The following is a 25,214-nucleotide window of genomic DNA, read 5'->3' as shown; positions in this document are numbered from 1 at the left end:
TCAGCATTGTGGAAACAGAGGGCATGGAGAGTCCAAAAGACAAATGTAGGAAAGATTTTCTTTACACACAGGATAATCATTTGAAAGCAATTGCTGGCCACACTGGAAGTATATGGTTGTATTAGAGACATAGATGTACAGCACTGAAACAGACTGTTCAGTCCAACTCGTCCATGCCGACCAGATATCCCAACCCAATCTAGTCCTGCCTGCCAGCACCTGACATATCCCTCTAAATCCCTCCTATTCATACACCCATCCAGATGCCTTTTAAATGTTGCAATTGTACCAGCCTTCACCACTTCCTCTGGCAGCTCATTCCATACATGAAGGAGAAACTCGGACTGTTCTTTGTCCAGATCTACCTTGGGAATTACTTTTAGAAAACTTTGTGGTTAGAACAAATGAGCTGCAGAAAGTTGTCCTTTTCTCCCAGGGATACTTGTCTACTTTTGTATCAATCATCTCCCTTGGCAAGAGTATTTCATGCATTTTAGAAGCCTCACAATTTGATGCATTTTGTTTACCATTTGAAGGCTTGGCTACGTTAACATCTAACAATTACACACAAAGTGATTATGCAACATGAGGCTTTCATATTTGATTTTGAGTCCTGCCCAGAATGATCTGTGGAAAATCAGTTCTGTTAAAATAGTGCATATGAAATATGCTGGAAATAAACCAGAAAATACTGTGAATTCTCAGTAGATCTGGCAGCTTCGGTGGAGAAAGAAAAAAAGTTAACGTTTCAAGTCTCTGATTTTTCATCAGATACACAACACTAATTCTGTTTCTCTCTACCAGTTACCCGAACTGTTGACTATTAACAGTATTTTCTGTTTTTGTTTTAAGATTTCTCACATGTGCAATATTTTGCTTTTGTATTAAGTATGGGGATGTATGTGATTAATGGTTGAATGCCAAGTTGTACAATAAGCTTCTCCTGAATGATATGACCAGAATATCATGTATTTGTCATTTATGCTGTGGACTTGTACGATCTGTGTATCTTTGTCCCAGGTATTGTGTTTCAGGTTAAATGTCTGCATTTACAAGATGGAGGAAAGTTGTATTGCGCATGGGTAGTGCGTGATCATATTCAGAGTCGGAAAGAAGCTGCACTAAAGTCTCTTCTAATGTCCACCCTGAACACTACCTCCCTGTCTGCAGACCACTCTCTCAGCTTAGGAGAGGTCAGTCAAATTAACAATGCTGAAATATTAATTTGTTCTGGATTTTGCATTTGGTCAGTGCTATAACATTTTGTGCCAGAAAATTAATTCACCTCTAAATGTCATTCATAAAGGAATTGGTGAGATGAATACTTTTGGAGATGGCTGTGTCAAATCTGAGTGGTGTATGAATCTGAGAAAAGGTCCAAAGAATGCGAATAGATTTTTGCTAACCAATAATATTAAGGGAGCAACGTAAGTGTTTGGAGTTGGGATACTGATCAGGCATGATCTCGCTGAATCATGCTTGAGAGTTTGAACATTCCTGCGCACCTTCGGTGGTGAAATTTCAAAACCAATTCCTGCTGGATCGACCTCCAAATGATTACTAAATTTGCTCATGTTTTAAAACATTGGTTTGGCCTGTGCTGCTGAGCAGCTTTTATTTGTATTGAACACTGAAAGTCTTTTGGAAAATTGAGTGCCCTTCATGAGAAGTGCCTTGAATGAGCAGTCTTGATTACTGTTGAGAAAGGCAAAGTGTTCATTGGTAATATTAACTACTAGTTGCTCAAACTTGGTTTCAATGGCATGTTCTACTAATTAGCAGCAACCTGAGTGTCAAACATTGATTCTTCCTACTTTTATTTCCCTTTGTACTGCATGTTTGCAATGACCAGGCTTTCAGGTGTTATAGCAGCTGTATAGAAAGTGGTAAATTGCAACTTCATGAGCTGGAGTTTGGATCTCTAGAACTAAATAGCACAGCCTCATGGTGGGGACCTAAATGCTTTCTATTTCTATTTGAATCGTGCAAAGTTCATGGGATGCCATATCTAACATGTGGGTTGCCATTCTTCTTAGGCTATAATAGAGACTGCCAGGTCGAATGGTTTGAAGAGTTCAGAGGAGCTGGAAGCAATGAAAGCTTGTGAAGGAGAATACTCCGAATATTATAACACACTGAGCCCACTGGGAAAAGGAGCTTTTGGCTTTGTGTGGACAGCCAGTCAAAAGCTCACCAAGCAAGAGGTACGTGTGGAACAAACTTCCCAACTTGACACACGTAGGTCATTTTTAAAAAAATGACCATGATAGCAATGGGCTATTGTCGAAGTAAATTTTCAACATTAGCAAGTTAGCATTAACAATCAACAGTGATTTGGAATGTATGACCTGATAGGGGATTAGGGATTAACAAAAACATTGAGAGAAATTGGGGAAAGATTCTGTTATAAACCATCTTGATGGAGCAACTGGTTAAAATAATTGTGCCTTTTAATAAGATTGCAGCTTTGATTCTTGTTATGTATGGATATAGTGGAATTGTTGGTCAAATTGCTAGCCCAGCACTGTTTTAGCATGTGTCAATGGATAAGAAAATGCGAGCACAGCTTGAGTGTTTGTGTACTGACAGCTTAAATAACCTACTAACATTTTCTGGAGTGCTGTATTTCTTTGAGATCTGGGCTACTACTATGGATCAGAGCCTTCAAGAGAGAAGGGTGAGGGGATATTTTTGTATAAGGTTCTGTATAAGCATTTTCTATGTTTTGTTTGACTTTGACTTAGACGTATGAAAGCTTTGTTAATGTTCCCAACCTCCTGCTAAGAACATTCCAAGGGGGTTTTTCTTAACTTGGTTGCTAACAATGGTTGCTAATAATGGTATGAAAGACATTCATGCGGCAAACTCATTGCATTTTCTACATAAGATTTCTTTTGTCTCCAGGTTGTGGTGAAATTTATTCGGAAGGATAAGATTGTGGAGGACTGCTGGGTGGATGATGTGGACTTAGGCAGAGTAAGTCAAGAGATTGCAATCCTTGCGAGACTCAACCATCCGAACATAATCAAGGTCAGTCACATTTCTTCTTAGTTTTTTAAAATATCCTATTTTTTCTGTTCTGATTTGGTCTTTCTGCACCAGGTGTCTGCTGCTGATTCATAGTATATCATGTGAATAAATTCACTGACTCCAGGCAGCAAAGTGAGAACCTTTCTGGTCGTCGATTTTACTGAAGTTGCTTTCCAAGATACCTAATTACTCTGTTCCAATAGGAGATCCTCACTGTCAAAACCCAGATGCTGGAAATCTAAAATAGAAATGTTGGGGAGAAGGAAACTGAAGTTAGGCAGCATCTCTTCTGTCATTGTGATTATATATTCCTGTTGCAATATGCAAACAGGTCAAAATGCTTGTTGGAAGTGTGCGTTCCTTCCTTTTGACTGAACTGTAACACTGACTCATCACTCTGAACCAAGTACTGTACTCTGGTATTACTTGGATAGAGGCTGCAATGTGCAAACTAGTTTGTGAAATTGAGGCCAGACATGAATTTCAACTAGTGGTTCAGTTCCATACTGTGACAACCATTTTAGAATAAATGGAGTTGAAACTCCGTCGGCTTGACAGTTCTTATTTTCTATTTGTTTTTTCTCCTCTGGAGGTATAGCTACAAGTTCAAACAAGTGCTTTCAAATTCCCACAGGTACTTGATGTGTTTGAGAATCTGGATTTCTTTCAGCTTGTGATGGAGAAACATGGAGTTGGTTTGGATCTCTTCGAGTTCATTGATCAACAGCCAGACCTAGATGAACCATTGGCAAGCTTCATATTTAGACAGGTAAAGAGAAGAGGGCAGTAGGTTCATGATTTTTTTGGTTTTTCAAGGGTGTATGTAACTTTTGCTGTGCTTTATTAGGGTTGCATATTGGAAATTGAGGCCCTCTGCTGTCTTGAGATGTTACAGAAGTTAAGTATTTTTTAAAACGTATGCAGAATTCCCCAATTTGCCTAACTTTCAGACCAAGATTGACGAAATACATGGGCCGTGTTTCTGTGCTTAACAAAAATAACAATTAATTGCAAATAAATAGCTACAGTTAAACTAAAATGAAATCAACATTTGACCCTACTCATTAAAACTTGAATCCCTTATAAACTTGCCCTCTACATACACTTGCAGACAAACAAAAGAAAAGGATGTCATGGACAGAGCAAAAGGCTGAGGAGGTAGTTCAATGGTTCCTGCCTTGAAGGAATTGCTGAAGTAATCCTTTTGCTGATCAGAGTGCTGCTTCTCACAGGGTGACTGATTCGCACTTATAAAGGTCATTCTTTAATCAGTTAACAGCAAATGGAAGTTGGTTAGAGTTTTATGTAGGAGAAAGTGTGAACTGCAGATGCTGGAGATCAGAGTCTCAACCCTAGAGTTTTACCCTAGTAGAGCTGTGTAGACAATTCACAATTATGTAGTTAGAATTTATTTGTAATAAATAGTCATGTGCAGAAACCTTTCAGTCAACCATGGGCTACGAGATGGAAATTGAGGAATTCTGCATAATGTTTAAAATCTTTTTAACTTTTGATAACTCCAAGGATACATAGGATTGATTTCCAGTACTCTACCCCAGTAAGATGTATCAACATATTCTATACTTAGAATGAATGTTAATAAATCCTATCATTTTTGTTTGATAAGATATGTCCAAGTGAGAGCCTTTTTCCTAAGATGGTGAAGGCTAACATGAGGGACATAGCTTTAAATTGAGAGCTGATAGATTTAGGACAGATATCAGGGTTAGTTTCTTTAATCAGCGTTGTAGGAGCGTGGAACAGCTTGCCTGCAACAGTAGTAAGCTCACTGATGTTACGGGCATTTAAATTGGGTAGACATATGGATAATAATGGAACGGTGTAGTTTAGATGGGCATCAGATTAATTTCACAAAGCGGTGCAACATCGAGGGCTGAAGGGCCTGTACTGTGCTGTAATGTTTTATGTTTATGGAGTGATGGCTTAAGCAATTGGAGGTGATATTTTGCTACCATAAGAGTGGCTTGATCTATAGCAAACTTTTATTTTAACTGGCACTCTCGATAAACCAGCAAATATTATACCTCAAATACTGGAAGTTTAATGGATTATTGCAATCTCCGTGATGTCCAAGTAGTAAGTTGAGGATGCAAGTGAGAAGGCTGTCTGCTAGTAAGTTCTTTTTAAAGGAAATTTGCATTATTGTTTTGTGATTTATGCTGTAAATGCAGTTTAACAGTGATGTGTATATCTCCTACGTTAAATTTCTATTGCTTAGTGTGTGTTTTTATACTGATTGTGTGGACCTCACGATCAATCAGAAGGTTTGATCAATCGGTACAATCCTGGTACCATAGTGTCAGTTAATTAAAGTTTGCTGTACATGTTAAACTGTAACCATGAGTTTGCAAAGGGTAGTATGTTCTGTAAGTAGGTCCACCACCTTAGTATGTTTTATATATTTCAGATTGTTAAAAATCACAACACTAAGTAAGAGTCCAACAAGTTTATTTGGAAGCACTAGCTTTCGGATTGCTGCTCCTTCATCAGGTGGTTGTGGAGTATAAGATCTTATTCTTTACAACCACCAGCTGAAGGAGCAGCGCTTCGAAAGCTAGTGTTTCCAAATAAATCTCTTGGACTATAACCTGGTGTTGTGTGGTTTTTAAATTTGTACACCCCAGTCCAACACTGGCATCTCCAAATCATTTCAGATTGTGGCTGCAGTGGATTACCTACACAGCAAGTGCATTCTACATCGGGATATCAAAGATGAGAATGTGATTATTGATGAGGATTTCACTGTCAAACTCATTGACTTTGGTTCAGCTGTGAATTTGGAACCAGGGAAGGTTTTCCATACATTTTATGGAACAATTGAATACTGCTCCCCGGAGGTGCTGATGGGAAACCCGTGAGTACTTACCTGTTAAACATATGAATGACGTTTGTTGAACATTTATTTTCAACTGAACACTCCTGTCGTTTAGATTCTCTTTCCCTTTGTTTTTTTTTCCATGGTGCCTACTTCTCAGTCACTCGTTGTCCTTGTTACAGGAAGGGTCAAGCCTGTAAAATCCTCTACAGCTGTCCATAATTGACACTCCATATTGACTCAGTGGAAACCTGTACTTTTCAATAAATAGTTTTTATCCTGATGCTGTTCCCTCTTTATTCACTTTACACTGTACATTCCTACAGATCAAATCTATAATCCAACTCTTCCTTAGTCATTCTGAGCCAACATGGTCTATGAAATCCTGGCTCTCTTTATATATCAGATAATTTGTTATAGTGCTGTTTAACAAATTTCCTCCTCGTTCCTCTCCTTCGATATTATCAAGATAGAATTGCTCCCGAAATTCTGCCAGTCACAAATCAAATGATTCCGAGTATTTTATGATCACTGCCAAACCCCAAATCAGATTAGTTTTCCTTTTTCTGTTCATGGCCTTTGAACAGGGCAAGCTGGAACCTCTGGTTTCTTGGCAGATCCTGCAGCACACCCAACCCTCCAGCGCCATAAAGACCAGCTTTGTGCCGCTTTGCTCTAACTGTCCATCTTTGATACAATCTGACACTGAAAGTATATTACAGAGAAGATCTGATTTTATTCTTATCTTTTGTTTCCAGTCAGCATCCTCCTCATGGCATTTTTCTCACTGCTAAACCTGTTTGCTTTTGATATAAATGAAGTGGTGTTCATGAAGTAAATATATGGGGCAAAAGATTTCCTACTTAGTCTGCTTCCAATATTAGCAGGCCTTTGATTTTGGAGGAGCAGAATTTTTATTCCTTTGCCAATGGATCTAATGTTCTCCTTCTTCTTTGTGTCCAGGTATTCTGGGCCTGAATTGGAGATCTGGTCCCTGGGAGTGACCTTGTATACCCTAGTCTTTGCAGAGAATCCATTCAGTGATGTGGAAGAGACAGTAGCAGCTAAGCTAAAACCACCTTTTCAAGTATCAGATGGTAAGATACAGTCTTCAAATACTGGCTAGCCCAAGGACACACTTGTAATCTGGAGTGTATGGATTGAGTCTGCTCACTTTGCAGTTTCTGGAATTAAAGCATTGATATTATACAGCTTGGGATACTAACGTCATTGTGCCTACAATGAGAGGCTGGAGTGACTGTTGGTGAAACCTTGCCAATCGATACCATTTCATTTGCGACTCTGAGCCAGTGAAGCGTTTTTCTGTGAATCTGTCTTGGTTTAGAGCATGGGGAAGGCACATGTCACATTTGTAGTACCAGGATAGGAGGATGATGCTAAGACTTGTTGTAATGTAACTTTTGCTTAATGTTTGCTGTCTATGAGCATATGTCAATGTAATGGGGCAACTTCCTTAGACTTTATTGCTGGACATTTGGAGATTCTTTTGATTTGATGTCAGATTTAAATTGACATGTTCTTCATTGTCTGTTTATATTATAAATATTCCTCATTTACGACTCAGTACACCCCTTTTACAACAAAAATCCTTTGTTGCACTAAATAAAGCTTTAGTTAATCTTTCGAAACAGCATTGACATCTGGCGTGATAGGGTTCCAATAGATTTGTAGGTGACTATTGAGGTTGATCTGAATCCAGGTTCTGCTGCAAGTAAGGGAAGCTAGAGAAGTGATTGCTGGGCCTCTTGCTGAGATATTTGTATCTACGATAGTGACAGGTGAGGTGCTGGAAGACTGGAGGTTGGCTAACGTGGTGCCACTGTTTAAGAAGGGCGGTAAAGACAAGTCAGGGAACTATAGACCGGTGAGTCTGACGTTGGTGGTGGGCAAGTTGTTGGAGGGAATCCTGAGGGACAGGATGTACATGTATTTGGAAAGGCAAGGACTGATTAGGGATAGTCAACATGGCTTTGTGCATGGGAAATCATGTCTCACAAACTTGATTGAGTTTTTTGAGGAAGTAACAAAGAGGATTGATGAGGGCATAGCTGTAGATGTGACCAATGTGGACTTCACTAAGGCTTTCGACAAGGTTCCCCATGAGAGACTGGTTAGCAAGGTTAGATCTCACAGAATACAGGGAGAACTAGCCAGTTGGATACAGAATTGGCTCAAAGGTAGAAGACAGGGGGTGGTGGTGGAGGGTTGTTTTCAGACTGGAGGCCTGTGACCAGTGGAGTGCCACAAGGATCGGTGCTGGGTCCTCTACTTTTTATCATTTACATAAATGATTTGGATACGAGCATAAGAGATACAGTTAGTAAGTTTGCAGATGACACCAAATTTGGAGGTGTAGCGGACAGCGAAGAGGGTCTCTATGACTCTAAGTAGAACAGAATACTGTAGATGATTTGAGTTTTAAATAAGTTGCTGGCTCAGGTTTTTCTCTCCTTACATTTTCTCTCTGCCTCCGATATGTACTAGTCTTTGAAAGAGATTTGATCATATCAGATGCAGTGATCCTTTGTGATCTTCCACTAGAACTCAAAGTTGACACCAAAACTCCAAAGTGAAGCCATTAGTGTATTCTTGTAGCACTTCCTTTAACTGTCATGAGAGAGATCCCCACACTCAGGCTTTCAACAGAAGATTCACTTTGGTGAGTGAATGTCAGGAATACTGGCTGCATGGCCAGCCCTACTTCACTGTGACTGTCACAGTATGGTGTGGATGTTTGGCACCTCAGCACCTGGGATTTTGTTCTGCCATCTGATTGATCTTCAGAAGCTCCTAAAGGCACACAAATGGATGTGGTTCAGCTTCCTGGCATGATGCTGGCACTCAATCTAAGTCTTGCATTGCATAGAACAGACTTGGCATGGTAATTGCTCTGTAGATTTTCAGTTTGGTTTCCCAGACTAATGTTTGAAGGTTACATTTACTTTGGCTGTTCCTGCCTGTGTCTTACCATTGATGTAGACAGCTCATGAGAGTGTGCTGCTGAACTAAGTGAACTTCCCTATCGCTGACAGGTTCTGGCCACAGAATGAAATCTTGGGCTTGAGGTGGGACTTTGTTGGAGTAGGCTGATATTGTTTCAGTGTACCTCACAGTGGTCTTAAAACCAAAGCTGTTGTATGCACTGGAGGACAAGTCCATTCAACCACACACGCTCAGTTCTGAGCAGGGCATGAGCACATGGTCATTCGCAAACAGGAAATCACAAAGTAAGACCTTGGGAGATCTTAATTTTTTTCCTGGCATTGCCACAGTTTCACAAGGGCATGCTAAATAAAACTTTATAAATCAATGAAAAGTAGGATTAATCGAATAGCCAGTGCAAGTATGATGGACCGAATGGTTCCCTGCGCTCATCATACAATGACAACTTGTTAGCACCGAATGTTGTGTCTCAAACTTAGACATGAATGCTTTAAAAAAAAACGGAAAATGCTGGGAATACTCACCAGGTTAAGCAGAATATGCTGAGGGGGGGGAAAAAAAAACATTTAATGGGCTGGATTTCCTGGCTGATGGTGGGCTTCGAACAAAGCTGCCCCACAAACATTGGCGATTTGGTTGGTGTGGATTTGCTATTTCTTCATGTCAGTTTAAGTCTGACAACAAGTCAAGACAACATCCAAATGTCTGGCAATAAACTCCAAGCAGGTAGTTTGCCAGATACATTGACATTATCTCCAACTTAATAATATCTTTCCTATAACAGAGCAACAGAACTGGATACAGTACTCCAGAAGAGGCCTCACCAACATCCCGAACAACCCCAACACAATATTCCCAAGTCCGAACTAGTGTTATCCTGAAAACAGTTAATTCTGTCTAAAATGTGAAGCAGGAGCCAAACACTTGAACAAGGAATTGTTCTAATTGACTAGGTGATGTGCAAAGACAAAAGGTTGTTTCCTCTAAATTTCTTCATTTTGTCTTTTCTCTGGGATGAACTCCATTTGCCACTGGTCTCACCAGTCCTATCTATAAAATATAGGTTGTTCCTTTATCAGCCTTATTTTTTGTACTGTTTGAAATCTCCTTTAATCAAAGCCTCTGCATTCAAGTCCTAATTGTTTGAACATTTGGTGCTCATCCCTGCAATTTCTGCTTCTTACACCGTGTTGATAACAATTTGTCATTTGTTATTTGTGATCTGCCTAAGTCAGCTTCTGATTCCACTCTCCTCTCTCCCAGGCCATACTTGCTGTGTTTCTCTTTTATTGCTCCATACAATCTCCCATTGTTCAGATGGTCCACAAGCATCCTCCTTTTCTTTTTCTATCTATCCTTTTGCAGCTCTTTCAACATCCCATCACCTCCTAGTACATTCTCAATTGTCTGACTCTCTGTAAATAAAGCCATGGGAGATTATTATTCACCTATTATATAACAGAAATACATTGGCCTCTTATAATGCAGTGGTAGTGTCCCCAACTCCGGGTCAGAAGGTTCAAGTCCTACCTGCAGGGTGGTGTGTCATAACATCTCAATGGGTTCATTCAAAATAATTTTTTTTATAATGGAAATATTACAATGCAAACAAGCAACTAATGGATTTACATGGAATATATGAATCAAATGTGCACAAGATCCCATATAATATTGTTACATTAATGCAAATATCTCTGCTTTGAGGACTGAATTCTTCTTACTGTGATGGTTTTCCTTTTCTGCAGAATTTATGAAGCTGGTGTCCTGGATGCTGCAGCCTGATCCTCACCAGCGCCTGAGCCTAGAGAAGCTAATGAAGAACTCCTGGGTGATTCAGCCAGTGAACCTAGCACTGTACACCTGGGAAGAGGTGTACTCCAGCAAAGGAAGTAAGTGTGGAACCAGAGTCCTTCCATTACAGCTGTGAATCCTGGGCTTGGTTGATGAGGCAAATTCATTGACCCAACAAAAGGTGTTTTTCTGCTTTTTGGGTTTAATGTACCTGGTGGAAGAGAAGCGACTGACATCAGCACAACATTCTGTTCTGACCTGTGCATGATGTAGGGTTTCTTAAAGCAGATTCAAAAATGCCTTAAATGTTAATTTGGTTACATTACTACTTATAATTCCTTTTAAGTATTTTGAACACCTTCCACATTTGATGGGCTCCCAGCATGCTCAGTTATACTTGGGGCTTTACATTAATACAGGACATGAATTGGGGATAAGTGCACCTTGCTTATAAGACTATAAGATGTAGGAGCAGAAATAGGTCATTTGGCCCATTGAGTCAACTCTGCTTTTAATGAGATCATGACTGATCTAATAATGAACTCCACTTCCCAGCCATATTCCCATAACCTTTGATTTCCAATAAACCTAAACATTTTCAGCCTTGAATATACTTAACAACCCAACTTTGACAGCCCTCTGAGGTAAAGGATTCCACAAATTTCTTAGCCTCAGAGGAAAACAGGCAACCCCTTACTCTGAGATTATGCCTTCTGGTCCAAGACACTCTCGCAAGAAGAAACAAACACCTTTGCATTTGTTTGAAAGATAGACCCAGAAACCATTTGGTGAAGCTACGGACATATTGACAAGTAGTTATAATCAGGCTAATTTAATTCAATTAGACTTTATGCCAGAATGCAAAATAAGGATGAAACTATACTGCCTCAGGTCAGGGGGTCATCTTTTATGACAAATAAAGTAATTCCTGACCAGCTTCTTGAAATTCCCTTCTGATGACTAAAGTTGTTCTTGCTTTCAGTTCAAGACTGCACAATTTCGGGGTGGAGCTGCCAGACCACACTCCAGAAACTATACAAATCTTCCTAACAGTGGGTGTGCAGGCTATTTGTTGATCTTTCACAGTCCATGAGGTCTACGTCAGTGTTTTGCTCATTGACTTTCTTTTAATTTGTGGGAATATATATTGCTTTAAAAAATCTAGAAAATACGTTTTCCCAAATCCTTTCCAAGGTAAAACCTCAGTGTGACACCGACACTGGGTGAGAAAGTGAGAGAATGTTGTTCCATTCTGTAGACCTGACACTCCTCACCTTGTCAAGTCTCCATGCAAGTACCTGCTGTAGGAACTCTTTTATCATGTTGTTTGATGCTGCATCGAGCTTCAGTTCTTTATAAGCTGGTTGTGGAGAAGGCAAGGTTCAGGACTATCTTCAGATCTAGATTTCAAAGTGACACTATTTAATTTTAGATTGATATTAAATACTGCTATACCCGGTAATTGTAGATTTACCAGGTTGTTATCCTAGAATTATTTTGGGTAAGGACTAATCTTTCTACTTTGTATTCATGTCCATGTTGATCTGATGCAGAGTTCCAGACTCTAGTGTTCCCTCTGCTGGTGTTCGTCCAGTGTGTGTTCTCACACTGCTGCATACTGTGTTATTTATATTCAATGATGGGCAGCTCTGTGATATGATCACTAGGTTATTCCAGGATCTTCATGCCCTAACGCAATTGGACCTTGGCTCATAAATGTTCTTCCAGCCTCCAATTGCAACAATATCTGGGATGGGGCAGCACATGCTCAGGAATATAAAATAACTCTTTCTACGTGTCATTGACAGGACTCTCGAGAAACTGTTCTGCAATGGTTGGAGAGAACTGCCAGGATTTCAAAACTTCTCTGAAGTTAGCAGGCAGAAGGAGTGAGGTGTGTGCCAATGAGGATCATTTCCCAGATGGCCATGGATGTTGCGAGCAGTATGGGAGTGATGAGGAGAATGTGAATCACCAAACACTGCCATCTTCTGAGGAGCTCCAAGCTGACCTTCTCGAATACCTGCTTAGCCAGGATTGAGGGGAACATTCTCATGCTATAAGCAGGGTAGCTGCACTTGCACTTGTTTTTAATTTGATTTAATTCCTTTTATTTTCATCCTGTAATTTTTATTACCTAGTGCTGTGCGGAATCAAGAATGGAGTGGCTGTAAGAGCTTAGTAGTGTGCTGGAGTGGAAGACACCATGCTGTGGGGGACTGCTGAACTCCATGCTAATCCTTCATCTGAAGACAGCAATTGGTGTTGAGTAAAACTCCTGAAGCAGCTGCAGGTCACATTTAGCTATCCCTCATCATTGATCCAAGGTAGGAGTGCCAGCGAAAATAGCCTCTATACCAAGTCACATCTAATTTTCCAAACGTGCATTTTGACTGAACAGCAATTGAAAATTTTCTCTTGCCCTGGGATACTGAAGTAGCCATAGATTGATCATTATTTCTCCAGTTACAACTCCTTTTAATTGTACACAGATCAGGCAATTCAAATCCATTCCAGGGGCTTTCAGATGATTATTGCTGCTGATTTGAGATGCCCTGGAATTAATACCTCTCTTCACTTGAAACAATTGGTACTAGTTTTATCACATACTTCCTTCATGCAACAGGAACTTAGAATGAGTGACAGTGGAGCCTGCTAGGATTAGAAGTCACTTCTGGGGATGAGTGGAACCCTGGGAGAAAAACACATGTCTATGAAGGCAAGGAATTTGGAGGGAGAAATGCAGAACTTACCCCATGCAAACAAGTTGTCTGCCTGCCTCACAATATTGCACAGCGATCACTCCTTCTCTCACCCTCTCTTCTTAGCCCACATCCTCAACAAAGACTATCCATTGCATGCAACCGATGGAAATAATATTGAATCCAACAAGTTGCCTAATGATAGGAGTATGCAAACAGCACCGTCCCTATCACAGGCTGTGCACAAGTTGAGGGTGAGTGGTTTACTCCCACTTCGTTGATAAATTGGTGTTTCACAAAAGGGCAATCTGATGTCCTTAGATAACAACTTGATATACTCGTGTACTGAATGATAGTCAGAACCTTTAATTTTTGGGGAATATGAATATTACAAACTGCTTAAATTACTTGGAGAATTTCCTTCCACTTTACTGTTTTTACTAGGGAGCTCATGTCTAACATGTTAAGGCAGATCAGCAGACTGTGTCACAGGCTAACATGCATCAGACTGGTAATGGAAATCTGAATGCTTCCCTGAAAGTGCCTTAGTCCAGAAAGAAATGCAAACTCGCCCTAAAGAACAAATCCAAACTGAAATAACTGTATACTGACTATGCTTTTTTTTTTTGAGTGGCTACACAATAGTTGGGAGCATATTTGTAAGGGTTTGTTCCAAGTTTAACACTCCTGTATTAGAATATAAAGTATGTTATTTTATTGTCATTAGATTTACACTTCTATTATATAGGACACAAATCACTCAATTTTTAAAAAGTTTGAATATTTAAGGTCACACGTTGAGGGTGCTGAACATCAATAAGACACTTCAAGAACATTATTTTTGTTCTTTGCAACCATTCCATGGAAAAGGTGAATATGAAGGAGTTGTGATCAGAGCATCTTGGAAATCTTCATTGTGAAATCTAATGAGTTGAGCTTGCTCTTTCATTCCAATTGAATTGCCAGAAATGGTGTTTTTTGTCACCGTTGGAGTCTGGTTGATCATCACCAATCCCAAGTGAATGTGTTCAGCATACTTTTGTTTTAAAACTGCAATCTTTCAGTCACCAATATTCTACACTGTTCTGTTTAATTCTCATTTTATGGCTGTTGTTTGCAACCTATGAAATGCACTTGCTTAAGGTTTCCAGCTACTTCTCAAACTGATTTCAGTAAATTTCTCAAATTGCAACTGATTTCTTGCTAAAGTTATACATTTTACTGTACAACAAAGGATTGATGGTGAAACCATTTAGTGATAGAAGTGATAATCTCTCAGTCATAAAGATCTGTAGCCCAGAAACAGATACTTCCATCCAACTCATCAATGCTGGCCTGATATCCTAAATTAATCTAGTCCCATTTGCCAGCACTTAGTCCATATTGCTCTAAACCCTTCCTAATCATCTACCTATCCAGATACCTTTTAAATGTTGTAATTGTACCAATCTCCACCACCTCATTTCAAAACATATCAAAAAAGAACCCACTCTACTTACTATTGTAGATTTACAATTAGAGTATTGCAATTTGAGTTCTCCAGCATTGCTTTGTTCCAGATTAAAGTTACCACTAAGGCATTGCTTTAGTACAGAATAAGTTAAATGGATAGTTATTTTAAATTTAATACTTTTGTATTTAAGTTAGTTTAGTACTAGTTTATTTTTAATAGCTGGCTTCATTTCTATTCCTAAAAAAAAGCAACATGGTGAAGAGATTGTTAACCGTTGCACTACATATCTCCCTAAAGAAATGGTCAGCTGTTCTTTAATAATGTAACTAACTCTTATTTGGGAGTATATAAACCAGCACTTTCAAAACTCTTTCCCCCACTGTGAGCCCATTTCAAGAATGGAAGGTCCCTTGGTGAGAAATGTGTGTGCATAGGGTGTGGTTGGGGGGGGTTCATGCTATCAAAGCAGATCTGTCACGGTTAAACTTACTCAGTTCCACATCTGTGTTTCTCTTCTACCATTAAAATACAAATGTGTTATATACAACACAACATAGGAATGTCCAGGATTTGCTGTCCAGCACTCCCTTCACAACATGACACTAATTCTGATTAAACTGGCTGTTACTGCTGAAAACTCCTGTTGGTCTAAAAGGCTTAGTCTGACAAGTGAAATTATAAAGTTCTGCTCTATGTGATGTGTAATTCAACACCTACAATATCTTATTAGACAAGTCAGACATCCCATTAGAATTGTTTTAACCAGTCTTTGCCAAACCTGTTGGGATCACCAAGCAGCACTAGAATTATATAAAGTGTAATCTATTATATATTGCATAAGGATTCTAAGTGCCAGAATGAATTATTTAAGCTTTGTATCTTCTTATCCTTTACACACTATTTTTGTATTTGCACTGTGTGAACAGTAAAGTTTATCTTAAACACATTTATTTTTTTAAAGTGTGTTTTCATTGGTCTTTTCCTCTGGGTTGTAACCTGCAAGATTAATTTACTTCGAACATATTTCTGACATGCATCATATGTCTAGAGATAGTTACCTCAACCAGGCTAATAGCTGATATCGGTAACTGAAAGAGGGTCTGTATTGCTATAGCACCTTACCAATGACAATAAATTTCCACTATATTGGCTTATAGTTACATTCTACCAATTTTTAAATCTGTATAAAACATGGTCATTTGTACAAAGTCTAGCAGAGAATAATGTTTTTTTAATTAATGAATAATGCTTGTAGCTTCCCATTTGCAATTTTAATTGGTATCCTCCAGCACAAATACTCCATTTACTCATCAACTCTAATCCCTTTCTGGAATATAACCTTTAGCGATTTCTCTCAAGTGGTCCATCATCTTCCTCACTGCTGTAGTCCTTCTCGAGTTCTTCTTCGTCTCCCCATTCTGAGGACTCAAGTTCTTCTTTCTCTATCTCTTCACAGCTCAGTAGCTTCTTAAAGATGTCAAACTCTTCCTGGGTTGACCTGGCCACTTTAGCCAGAAAATGGTCCTCGCTGGTGGAGAGTACATCCTTCAGTTTGGGGTTTACAATCTGAGTCTGTCCCTTCTTATCTGGAGTCTGGTAAAGTCCTAGTCGTTCCAAGAAGATGTGACGCTGCTTCAGTTCTTCCAGCGACACCCGGAACAATGCGGATTTTACAATTTCTGATTGTTTTATACCCATTCGGAAGTAGGTGTACTAGGAAAATAGAGGCAGTTTATAACCATGTGATTAAATTGTACTTTTAGAAGACAATGATAGAATTTACAGAGAGAGTGATAACAGTACTGAAAGTTATGTTTAGCTATTTGCTAGCACACATATGTAGCCCAAACTACAGAATCCTGACATATTGCTTGACTGAGCTCAGCTTTATTTATGCATCTAATTTTTCACCTACATGATCCACCTCACCTGATGTTTTAATGTCTGCTTATTCCCTCAACTGGACTTTAAAGTGTTTGCTTCTTGACTGTTTTATATTACCACATATCAACATTCTACCAGAACTCCAGAGGCACCTGCCCTCGCTGAGATTCACTGGTTTCCCAGGATCCTATACTTTCAATTCCATCATAGGTTGGAGGCTGCAAAGCAATGTCCTCAAGAAGAAAGCTTCTCAGCTACAGATGATAATTGCAGTTTGTAATGAGCACTTCACATGCCCTGAAGATTGCCAAGTGAACAATTTGCAGTGGGTTATCTAGGAAGAAAATTGATTCTGTCAGGCAGATCTGTGAAACCCAGTTTGGAGATTTTGTTTTTCTCAGCTGGGTTGGGTATAAAGCCAGGTACCCATACAATATCAACCAGCACAACACAGTGGCATACAAGCATTTTTTATTCCTGGCAGCCAACTTCTCCAGGGATAATTGATACTACTGGAGAATACAGAGAGGGCGGCTACAGGCTGAGGGTACAAAGAGGAAAATGTTAATATTAGGGATTCAAATTCTACTACGTTTGAGATAATACATCTACCCACCTGCCCAAGAGCTCTTCAGTGAGGAACATTTACTTGTGATAATAAAACCTATTATTTAGAAAATCATAAATCTGGTCAAAGAGCTGTATAGCATGGAAACCGACCAGATACCCTAAATCAATCTAGTCCCATTTGTCCCATATCCCTCTAAGCCCTTCCCAGTTATATACCCATGAAGATGCCTTTTAAATGTAATTATACCAGCCTCCACCACTTCCCCATTCCATACATGTATCACCTTGTGTGTGAAACAATTGCCCCTTAGGTTCCTTTTAAATCTTTCCCCTATCAACTTAAACCCACGCCCACTAGTTTTGGACTCCCCTACCAGAGGGAAAAGACTTTGTCTATTTACCCTATCCATGCCCCTCATAATTTTCTAAAACTCTGAGGTCACCCCTCAGCCTCCGACACTCCAGGGGTAATAGTCCCAGCCTATTCAGTCTTTCCCTATAGCTCAAACCCTGGCAACATCCTCAAATCTTTTTTGAACTCTTTCAAGTTTCACAATATCCTCAAATAGCAGGGGGTCCAGAACTGAACGCAGTATTCCAAAAGTGGCCTCACCAATGTCTTGTACAGCCACAATATGACCTCCTAACCTCTATACTCAATGCATTGACCGATAAAAGCAAGCAGACCAAACGCCTTCTTTACTATCATGTGTACCTTGTACTCCACTTTCAAGAAACTATGAACCTGCACTCCCAGGAGTCTCTGTTCAGCAACACTCCTCAAGACTTACCATTAAGTCCTGCCCAATTTGCCTTCCCAAAATGCAACACTTCAAATTTATCTAAATTAAACTCCGTCTGTCACTCCTCGGCCCATTGGCCCATCTGATCAAGATCCCGTTGTAATCTGAGGTAACCTTCTTCGCAGTCCACTACATCTCCAATTTTGGTGTCATCTGCAAACTTACGTACTATACCTCCTACATTCACGTCCAAATCATTTACATAAATGATGAAAAGCAGTGGATCCAGCACCGATCCTTGTGGCACTAGTCACAGGCCTCCAGTCTGAAAAGCAACCCTCCAACACCTGTCTCCCCAATGTAGAGGAGACCACACCAAGAGCAATGGAAACAGTAGATGACATATACTTGGAGGGGCAAGGACTGATTAGGGATAGTCAACATGGCTTTGTGGTTGGGAAATCATGTCTCACTAACTTGATTGAGTTTTCTGAAGACGTAATGAAGAGGAGTGATAAGGGCAATGAGGTAGACGTGATCTATATGGACTTCAGTAAGGCGTTCAACAAGGTTCCCCGTGGGAGACTGGTTCACAAGGTCAGATCACATGGAATACAGGGAGAACTAGCTATTTGAATACAGAACTGGCTCAAAGATAGAAGACAGAGGATGGTAACAGTAAGTTTGCAGATGACCCCGTAATTGGAGGTGTAGTGGACAGTTAAAAAGGTTACCTCAGAGTTCAACAGGATCTTGATCAGATGGGCAAATGGGCAGAGGACTGGCAGATGGGGTTTAACTTAGATAAATATGAGGTGCCTCATTTTGGAAAGGCAAGAAAGGGCAGGACTTATACACTTAGTGGTAAGGTTCTGGGGAGTGTTGCTGAACAAAGAGACCTTGGAGTGCAGGTTCATAGCTCCTTGAAAGTGGAGTTGCAGGTAGATAGGATAGTGAAGAAGTTGTTTGGTATATTTTCCTTTATTGGTCAGAGCATTGAGTACAGGAGTTGGGAGGTTATGTTGAGGCTGTACAGGATATTGGTTAGGCCAATTTTGGAATATTGTATGCAATTCTGGTCTCCCTCCTATAGGAAGGATGTTGCCAGGGTTGGAGGATTTGAGCTATAGGGAGAGGCTGAACAGGCTGGGGCTGTTTTTCCTGGAGTGCTGGAGGCTGAGGGGTGACCTTTAAGCATAGGTTTAGGGTGTGAGAGGAAAGATTTAAAAGGGACCCAAGGGGCAACGTTTTCACGCAAAGGATGATGCGTATATGGAATGAGCTGCCAGAGGATGTGGTGGAGGCTGGTACAATTACAACATTTAAAAGGCATCTGGACAGGTACATGAATAGGAAGGTTTAGAGAGTTACGGGCAAAGTACTGGCAAATGGGACTAGATTAGGTTAGGATATCTGGTTGACTGGAAGAGTTAGACCAAAGGGTGTGTTTCTGTGCTGTACAACTCTATGACTGTATAACTTGGCCACCACTGATATCATGCTCACTGATCTGTAGTTCTGGTTTTTCCCATGGCCCTGCAGTGTGAAAACAGGTCATTAGGCCCAACAAGTCCATATCAACACTGCAAAGAGCATCCCATCTATATGCAGCCCCCTACCTTTTTCCCTGTAACACTGCATTTCCCCTGGCCCTACAGTATGGAAACCGGCCATACAACCTTTTTAAAATAGTGGCACCATGTTAGCCAATCTCCAGTCTTCCAGCACCTCATTTGTGGCTACCAAAGATACAAATATCTCAGCAAAGGGCCCAGCAATCACTTCCCCAGCTTCCCACAGAGTTCTAGGGTACACCTGATCAGGTCCCAGGGATTTATCCACCTTTAAGTGGTTTAAGACATCCAGCACCTCGTCCTCTGTAATATGGACACTGTACAAAATGTTGCTATTTATTTTCCCAAGTTCTCTATCTTCACAGTAAACAATAACACAAAATACTTGTTTAGTAGTATTCAAAGATTACGTTTTTAAGAATAATTTCAAAATAAGTTTGGAATTTGTGCATTACTCTTTCCCATCTCAAAAGTGTGAAAGTTCTGTTACAGAATAAGCTACAGTGTCCAGTTACTGTTGTATGGTGCCGTATTGCAAACATTTTCTCAATAAAATGCAACAGAGAGCAATGAGAGAATGAACTGATTTGGTGTCTTTGTCTTGATGGTATTAATTGAGAGAGTAATGTTGTTCAAAGCAGCAGAGGAATTCTCCCCTTCAAACTGTACCTTATGATTTTTATTATACATCTGAACAGACAGATGTCAGTGTCTACAAACTGAAGATTTAAAAATTCTTTTTAAAATCCATAAACATAATTGTTGAAATACACAAGTTAATGTCTTAGTAAATGTCACCTGAAATTTTTCCCTGGCCAAGCTGAGGGGAATGTAGAACCAGTGGAGGGGGAAAACACTCTCAGAACAATGGGTAGGACATTTAGGACTGAGATGAGGAGAAAATATTCTGGCGAATCTTTAGAATTCTCTACCCCAGAGGGCTGAGAGGGTTCAGTCATTGCACAGGTTCGAGACAAAGAGCAATAGAATAATAAATATGTCAAGGGAAATGGCACCGAGATAGGTGATCAGCCATGGTTAAGTGATGGAGCAGGTTCGTTGGGCCCAATCCCTCTATTCCTGAATTATAGAGTTAGATATGAAGGATTGAATCCCAGATTTTTTAAACTCAGAACTTTCAAACCAAGGGTTTAGATTCAAACAGTCCATTCTTAATTGATCTCATTCAACGTTTTGCTTGTGAAAGTACTTTTCACAGACATCAAATTTAAAAACTATGTACCTTCATAATTCTAATCCATTAGGATTATTCTACAATAAAACATAAGAGCAAAGGGCAGGAGAAAGCATAAATAAAATGGGTTAGTTTAATACACGGTGTTAACCAGGATGTGCTCGTTACCTGGAATTTATATTCCAATTCTTCAAATTTCTCAAAAAGGACATTAGGTGAAGTCCGGAGGATTTCTGTGATCTGTGCAGCTGTGAAAATACACTTGTCTTTGAAGAAACGTACTGTGTTGTTCACCTGTTTTGCAGAAAGATTCAGGATCTGTGGGGAATGCACCAAGACACGTTGTAGACTGCCTAGAGAAAGGAAAGGCACACTGAAAATGAACAACAGGGCCCGAAGAGTCTTCTCATGAAGGTTTGGTCCCATCAATCTCTCATAAACAATTAGATTTCAGTTTATACAGAGAACACCTCCTTGCAGCAGAAAGGATTTAATACCAGAGAAAGCAGACATGAGACAGCAATGGGTCATGACAAAGTGAAATCAGTGTTGAAGGGGCAAGATATATGACACCTTCCACATTTTAAGCATAAATGCAGCAGGCTTACAAACTCTAAGTTATCATCTTCATAATGCTGTATACTTCCCATGCAACATATTGTGTGAATCCTGAGACATAGACAGAAACCATTATATTACCTTCTCCCAGCCCATACTTCTGTAGATTCTCAATAAGTGGCTGAAGTTGATGTGCCTTTGTTCCAAGCAGATCTGGACATTTTTCCAGGATCTTGATAATGTTACTTGGGTTCAAGCCAAGGAAGTTGAGTACATTGAGCGCAGCGAGGCTCCTCTGTGGAGGTTGCACAGCGATTTTCGGATTCAAAGTGAGCAACTGCTTAACCTGAGCCTGGTTTAGACCCAGCTTCAGAATGGACTCAATCACACTCTCCAGCCCTGAGGCATCAATGTTTGACTTCCCAAAATGCTTCGCAGCGGTTTGCCCGAGATTCTCCAAAACCTCAGAGCTGATCTTTGCAGCTGAAAGAGAGTCTGATGATGTTTTCTCAGACTGCCTGGAAATCCCAGCTTTACAGAAGCCACGAGAGGTGTATATCCAAACACCTGCATTTTGAGCATTATGTCTCTCTAATGTAGTGCAGAGCGGCCAATACCTGACTGGTGCCTGGATCCTGTGGAGTCGGCAGTGCAAGCTTACAGCCTGAAAGATAACACCAACAGGGTAAGGACAAAAGTGCAATGCTCCATTGTCTGTTTAATGAAAAACAATCAGCCCAGAGTGAACGTGGAACTCTGAAACCTTTTTAATTTCACTGTGCACCATCAGACACCCTGTTGAGGGTGAAGGTGGACTAGCATGTGACATGTAAAGTTTTGTTTTTAAATGTAGTGACAGCTCTATTTATTCATTATCTCTGTACAGGATCCAACTTCCTTCCCTTTTACAAAAGGCCAGTACAAAGGATTTAATTAAATACCTCCTGAACTTATTGAGTTCTATCCTCACACCATTTCCCCAAATCAATTTTATCATTAATACAATTCGACATTAATCCAGAATGGATACAGCACTGGCACCTTCTTCTTCCCTCCTCCTCCATCGTTTCCTCTTCTTCTTCCTCTCTCTCCCTCCCTTTTTCTTTTCTCCCCCTCCCTCTGTGTCTGTGTCTCTCCCCCTCCCTCTGTGTCTGTGTCTGTGTCTGTGTCTCTCCCTCTCACCTGCTGTGCCACCTCTTTCAGCCTCCGCCTCATGCTCTCTCCTGTTGACACCCGGTGTCCGTCGGTGACTCGGACTCTCCGATAATCCGCTCCCGAGATAAACGTTCCGGGTTCTCTGAGGGCGAAGTGTGATGTCGCCTTTTCACTGAACTGCACTGAAAGTACTCATTTCCATATTATAAAGGGGTGCTCTGGAGACTATGCGATAAGATTCACAGGAATGATGAGGGAACTGAAAACAACATGTTACTTAGGAAGGTCTGAACAGGCTGGGTCACTTTTCTCTCTAACACAGAAGACCAAAGAATGATCTGGTAGAGGTCAAAAAGAGTTCTAATGGGGAAGGTGGACAGAAAATGTTTCCACTTGTTGGAGAATATCCAATAGTCAGGATCATAAAAATAAAAATCACTATTAAATGCAACAGGGGTTTCAGGAAATACTTTTTTATTTGTGTGGTGACAATGTGCAGCTTCTTTGTCATGGAGTGGTTGAGACAAATACACAACCATGAACATCAAAGGGAAGGGTTTTTGGTTTTGGGAAGTCACAATCACAGTGACCTACTCAGAGGAAATCAAACTTTTGTAAGCCATTTTCAGAAAGTTTAATAAATTTGTTAAGAAGCAGCAGTTTAGAGACAGTGTACTGTTCAATTGGGGAACTAAAGGAAATATACGGTGCATGACAGATGAGAACTTAGCGATTCTGTAGAATGGAGGAACAGGGGCAGCAGTTTTGTAGTGATAGACTGTTTGGCCGTGATTGACCAACTTGGAATAGGAGGGGAAAGATCCAGTTGTTGCACTCTACGTAGCAATGATACAGGTAGAAAGAGGAAAGAGGTTCAGCTGAGGCAATATGAGCAATTAGGGAATAAATTAAAATTTCCTGATGAAGGGCTTTTGCCCGAAACGTTGATTTTGCTGAAGCTCCTCGGATGCTGCCTGAACTGCTGTGCTCTTCCAGCACCATTGATCCAGAATCTGGTTTCCAGCATCTGCAGTCATTGTTTTTGCCTAATAAATTAAAAAGCAGAGCTACAAAGATAATAATCTCTGGATTACTTCCTGAGCCACTACCAAATTAGCCCAGGGTCAACAAGATTAACGAGGCAAATGCAGGGCTCAAAGATTGGTGTGGGAGAAAAGGGTTTGATTTCATGGGACATCATCACCAGAACTGGGCAAGGAGGGAGCTGTTCTGATGGGATGGGCTCCACCTGAATCAAGCTGGAACCAGAGTCCTAGCGAATCACATAATGAGGGATGTGGATAGGGCTTTTAAATAAATAGTGGGGCGTGAGGCATTCAATTGCATGGAAAATTATGGAAAAAATTAAAAGGGATGTCTCAGCAGAGGTTTTTAAAAGTTTCCAGAATAAGTAATACAACAGTGAGAGTGGAAAGGGTCAGGAAAGGGTCACGCTGTGGGATGTGGGAAAAATAGTGTTACTTCTGCAATTCCATTTACAAAGTAAATGAACTCACACCAGTGTGTAATTGTTTTAGCCAAGAGCTGAGTCAACAAGAATGGAAACAATGTGGAGGAAATACATAATTGTTTTTGTATTAGCTAAAATTGTATGCCAGGATGAAACGTGGCAGCAAAACAATGGTAGATATTACAGGCGAATAGATAAGATGCTGTGAGGGGAGGAAGTTAAGCTCGATACGCCTGTGCAAACAGTAGGTATAAACATCTGTTTCCCACTTTTACAGAGACACAGGAACAAACCCCAATTACAAGGGTCATAAGGATCAGTATGGTAGGGGAAGGCACAGATGGAGGGGGTAGATAATCATGAAGAAAGAATATGCCGAACAATGACCTACAGCAGGATGAGGTCAAACAGCCTTGTGAGGCCAGAAATAATCATTTTGTCACATACAAGGTCGGATAAGGCAAGAGATAAACAGGAGTAATGGGTGCCGGTCTAAGGGAAGTGGAAGATGTAAACAGGGGAGGAACAATGTAAAGTAAAAGAAACCAAATTATATAAATGTTGTGTATTAATTGAATTTGGGGTGTGTATGTCTCTGGACATCACACCCTCTTGCAAGTGTAAAATAACGGACACTACTGATTCAGATTTTGTCTCGGACTGCAATTATTGAAATGTGTGAGCTTTGTTTCTCACAATTGGGGGCTCGTCCGGGATGTTCTTCCATCGCTGGGGGGAGTGGCTGGTCTTGGACACTGGGAAGATGTGTCCCGTACCCCATTGAGGAGCGGTCTCATGTCCCGGTTTGGTTTGCTCCCTTGGGCGACTGTTACGGATCCCACAAGAGAGACATCTGAATCAAACAGTGATAGGAGCTCGATAGAAAATACGGCGCAAAGGGGCCAGGCAACTCTGTGCACAGACCAAGGTAAGAAACTTTTAAGTATTGCCTTGGTGTCTGGGAAAAGGGGTATTTACTCGCTGAGGGACTGGCGAGGGCCCCAGGAAATGGGGGGTAGGCAGAGTAGCTGTCACGGAGTAAAGGAAGAAGAAAAAGTCCCTGGTAACATTCCTCCTGAAAGTCCGTTGGGGAGGATGTTGTGGGAATGGACAAGGAATACTTGTACAAGGGCAAAAGATAAAAAGAAAATGATTAAATATTGTTGTTTAGTATGGACCAAAGACCCAATCCTTCGTCCGGCTGTCTTCTGGCCAAAGTATGGTTCGGACGAGGATTGAGTCTGTCAGTATTTAGGTTTTTTTTAGATTAGATTAGATTACAGTGTGG

General features: G+C 40.4%; 2 protein-coding genes across 4 annotated transcripts in view; one reads left to right on the top strand and one right to left on the bottom strand.

Moving 5' to 3' along the window:
- pask (PAS domain containing serine/threonine kinase) overlaps nucleotides 1-12,725 on the top strand; it is a 44,720-nt gene extending 31,995 nt beyond the window's left edge. For both annotated transcript variants that reach the window (XM_043701747.2, XM_043701746.2), the window contains 8 exons: nucleotides 1,021-1,193; nucleotides 2,037-2,204; nucleotides 2,905-3,030; nucleotides 3,665-3,799; nucleotides 5,706-5,905; nucleotides 6,830-6,963; nucleotides 10,576-10,719; nucleotides 12,430-12,725. In XM_043701747.2, coding sequence (XP_043557682.2) covers nucleotides 1,021-1,193; nucleotides 2,037-2,204; nucleotides 2,905-3,030; nucleotides 3,665-3,799; nucleotides 5,706-5,905; nucleotides 6,830-6,963; nucleotides 10,576-10,719; nucleotides 12,430-12,662 — 1,313 coding nt within the window. In that variant the 3' untranslated portion in view covers nucleotides 12,663-12,725. The remainder of the gene's footprint in view (nucleotides 1-1,020; nucleotides 1,194-2,036; nucleotides 2,205-2,904; nucleotides 3,031-3,664; nucleotides 3,800-5,705; nucleotides 5,906-6,829; nucleotides 6,964-10,575; nucleotides 10,720-12,429) is intronic.
- Nucleotides 12,726-15,987: 3,262 nt separating this feature from the next.
- On the bottom strand, nucleotides 15,988-22,543 carry mterf4 (mitochondrial transcription termination factor 4). 2 transcript variants are annotated; one of them, XM_043701748.2, is made up of 4 exons: nucleotides 22,483-22,543; nucleotides 21,442-21,964; nucleotides 20,911-21,095; nucleotides 15,988-16,489 (listed from the first exon to the last, which is right to left on the bottom strand). In XM_043701748.2, the coding sequence occupies exons 1-4, from the start codon at nucleotides 22,513-22,515 to the stop codon at nucleotides 16,118-16,120; spliced, it is 1,113 nt and encodes a 370-aa protein (XP_043557683.2). In that variant the 5' UTR covers nucleotides 22,516-22,543; the 3' UTR covers nucleotides 15,988-16,117. The 2 variants fall into 2 exon arrangements, with proteins under 2 accessions (XP_043557683.2, XP_087849990.1); XM_087993864.1 differs by lacking the exon at nucleotides 22,483-22,543 and adding an exon at nucleotides 22,273-22,290.
- Nucleotides 22,544-25,214: the final 2,671 nt, after the last annotated feature.

Source organism: Chiloscyllium plagiosum, unplaced genomic scaffold, assembly GCF_037043375.1.
Source record: "Chiloscyllium plagiosum isolate Xiang-an unplaced genomic scaffold, Cpla_swu_hap1 HiC_scaffold_13, whole genome shotgun sequence".
Classification (NCBI taxonomy): domain Eukaryota; kingdom Metazoa; phylum Chordata; class Chondrichthyes; order Orectolobiformes; family Hemiscylliidae; genus Chiloscyllium; species Chiloscyllium plagiosum.
Note: the sequence above shows the minus strand (reverse complement) of the source record. Positions and strands in the feature narration are given on the sequence as shown.

Coding starts and splice junctions, on each gene's coding strand:
- mterf4 (XM_043701748.2), bottom strand. CDS start 22,515: ATGAGGCGGAGGCTGAAAGAGGTGGCACAGCAG. Junction 21,965..22,482: donor TGAAAGAGGTGGCACAGCAG/GTGAGAGGGAGA, acceptor GTTATCTTTCAG/GCTGTAAGCTTGCACTGCCG. Junction 16,490..20,910: donor AATTGGAATATAAATTCCAG/GTAACGAGCACA, acceptor CTATTTTCCTAG/TACACCTACTTCCGAATGGG.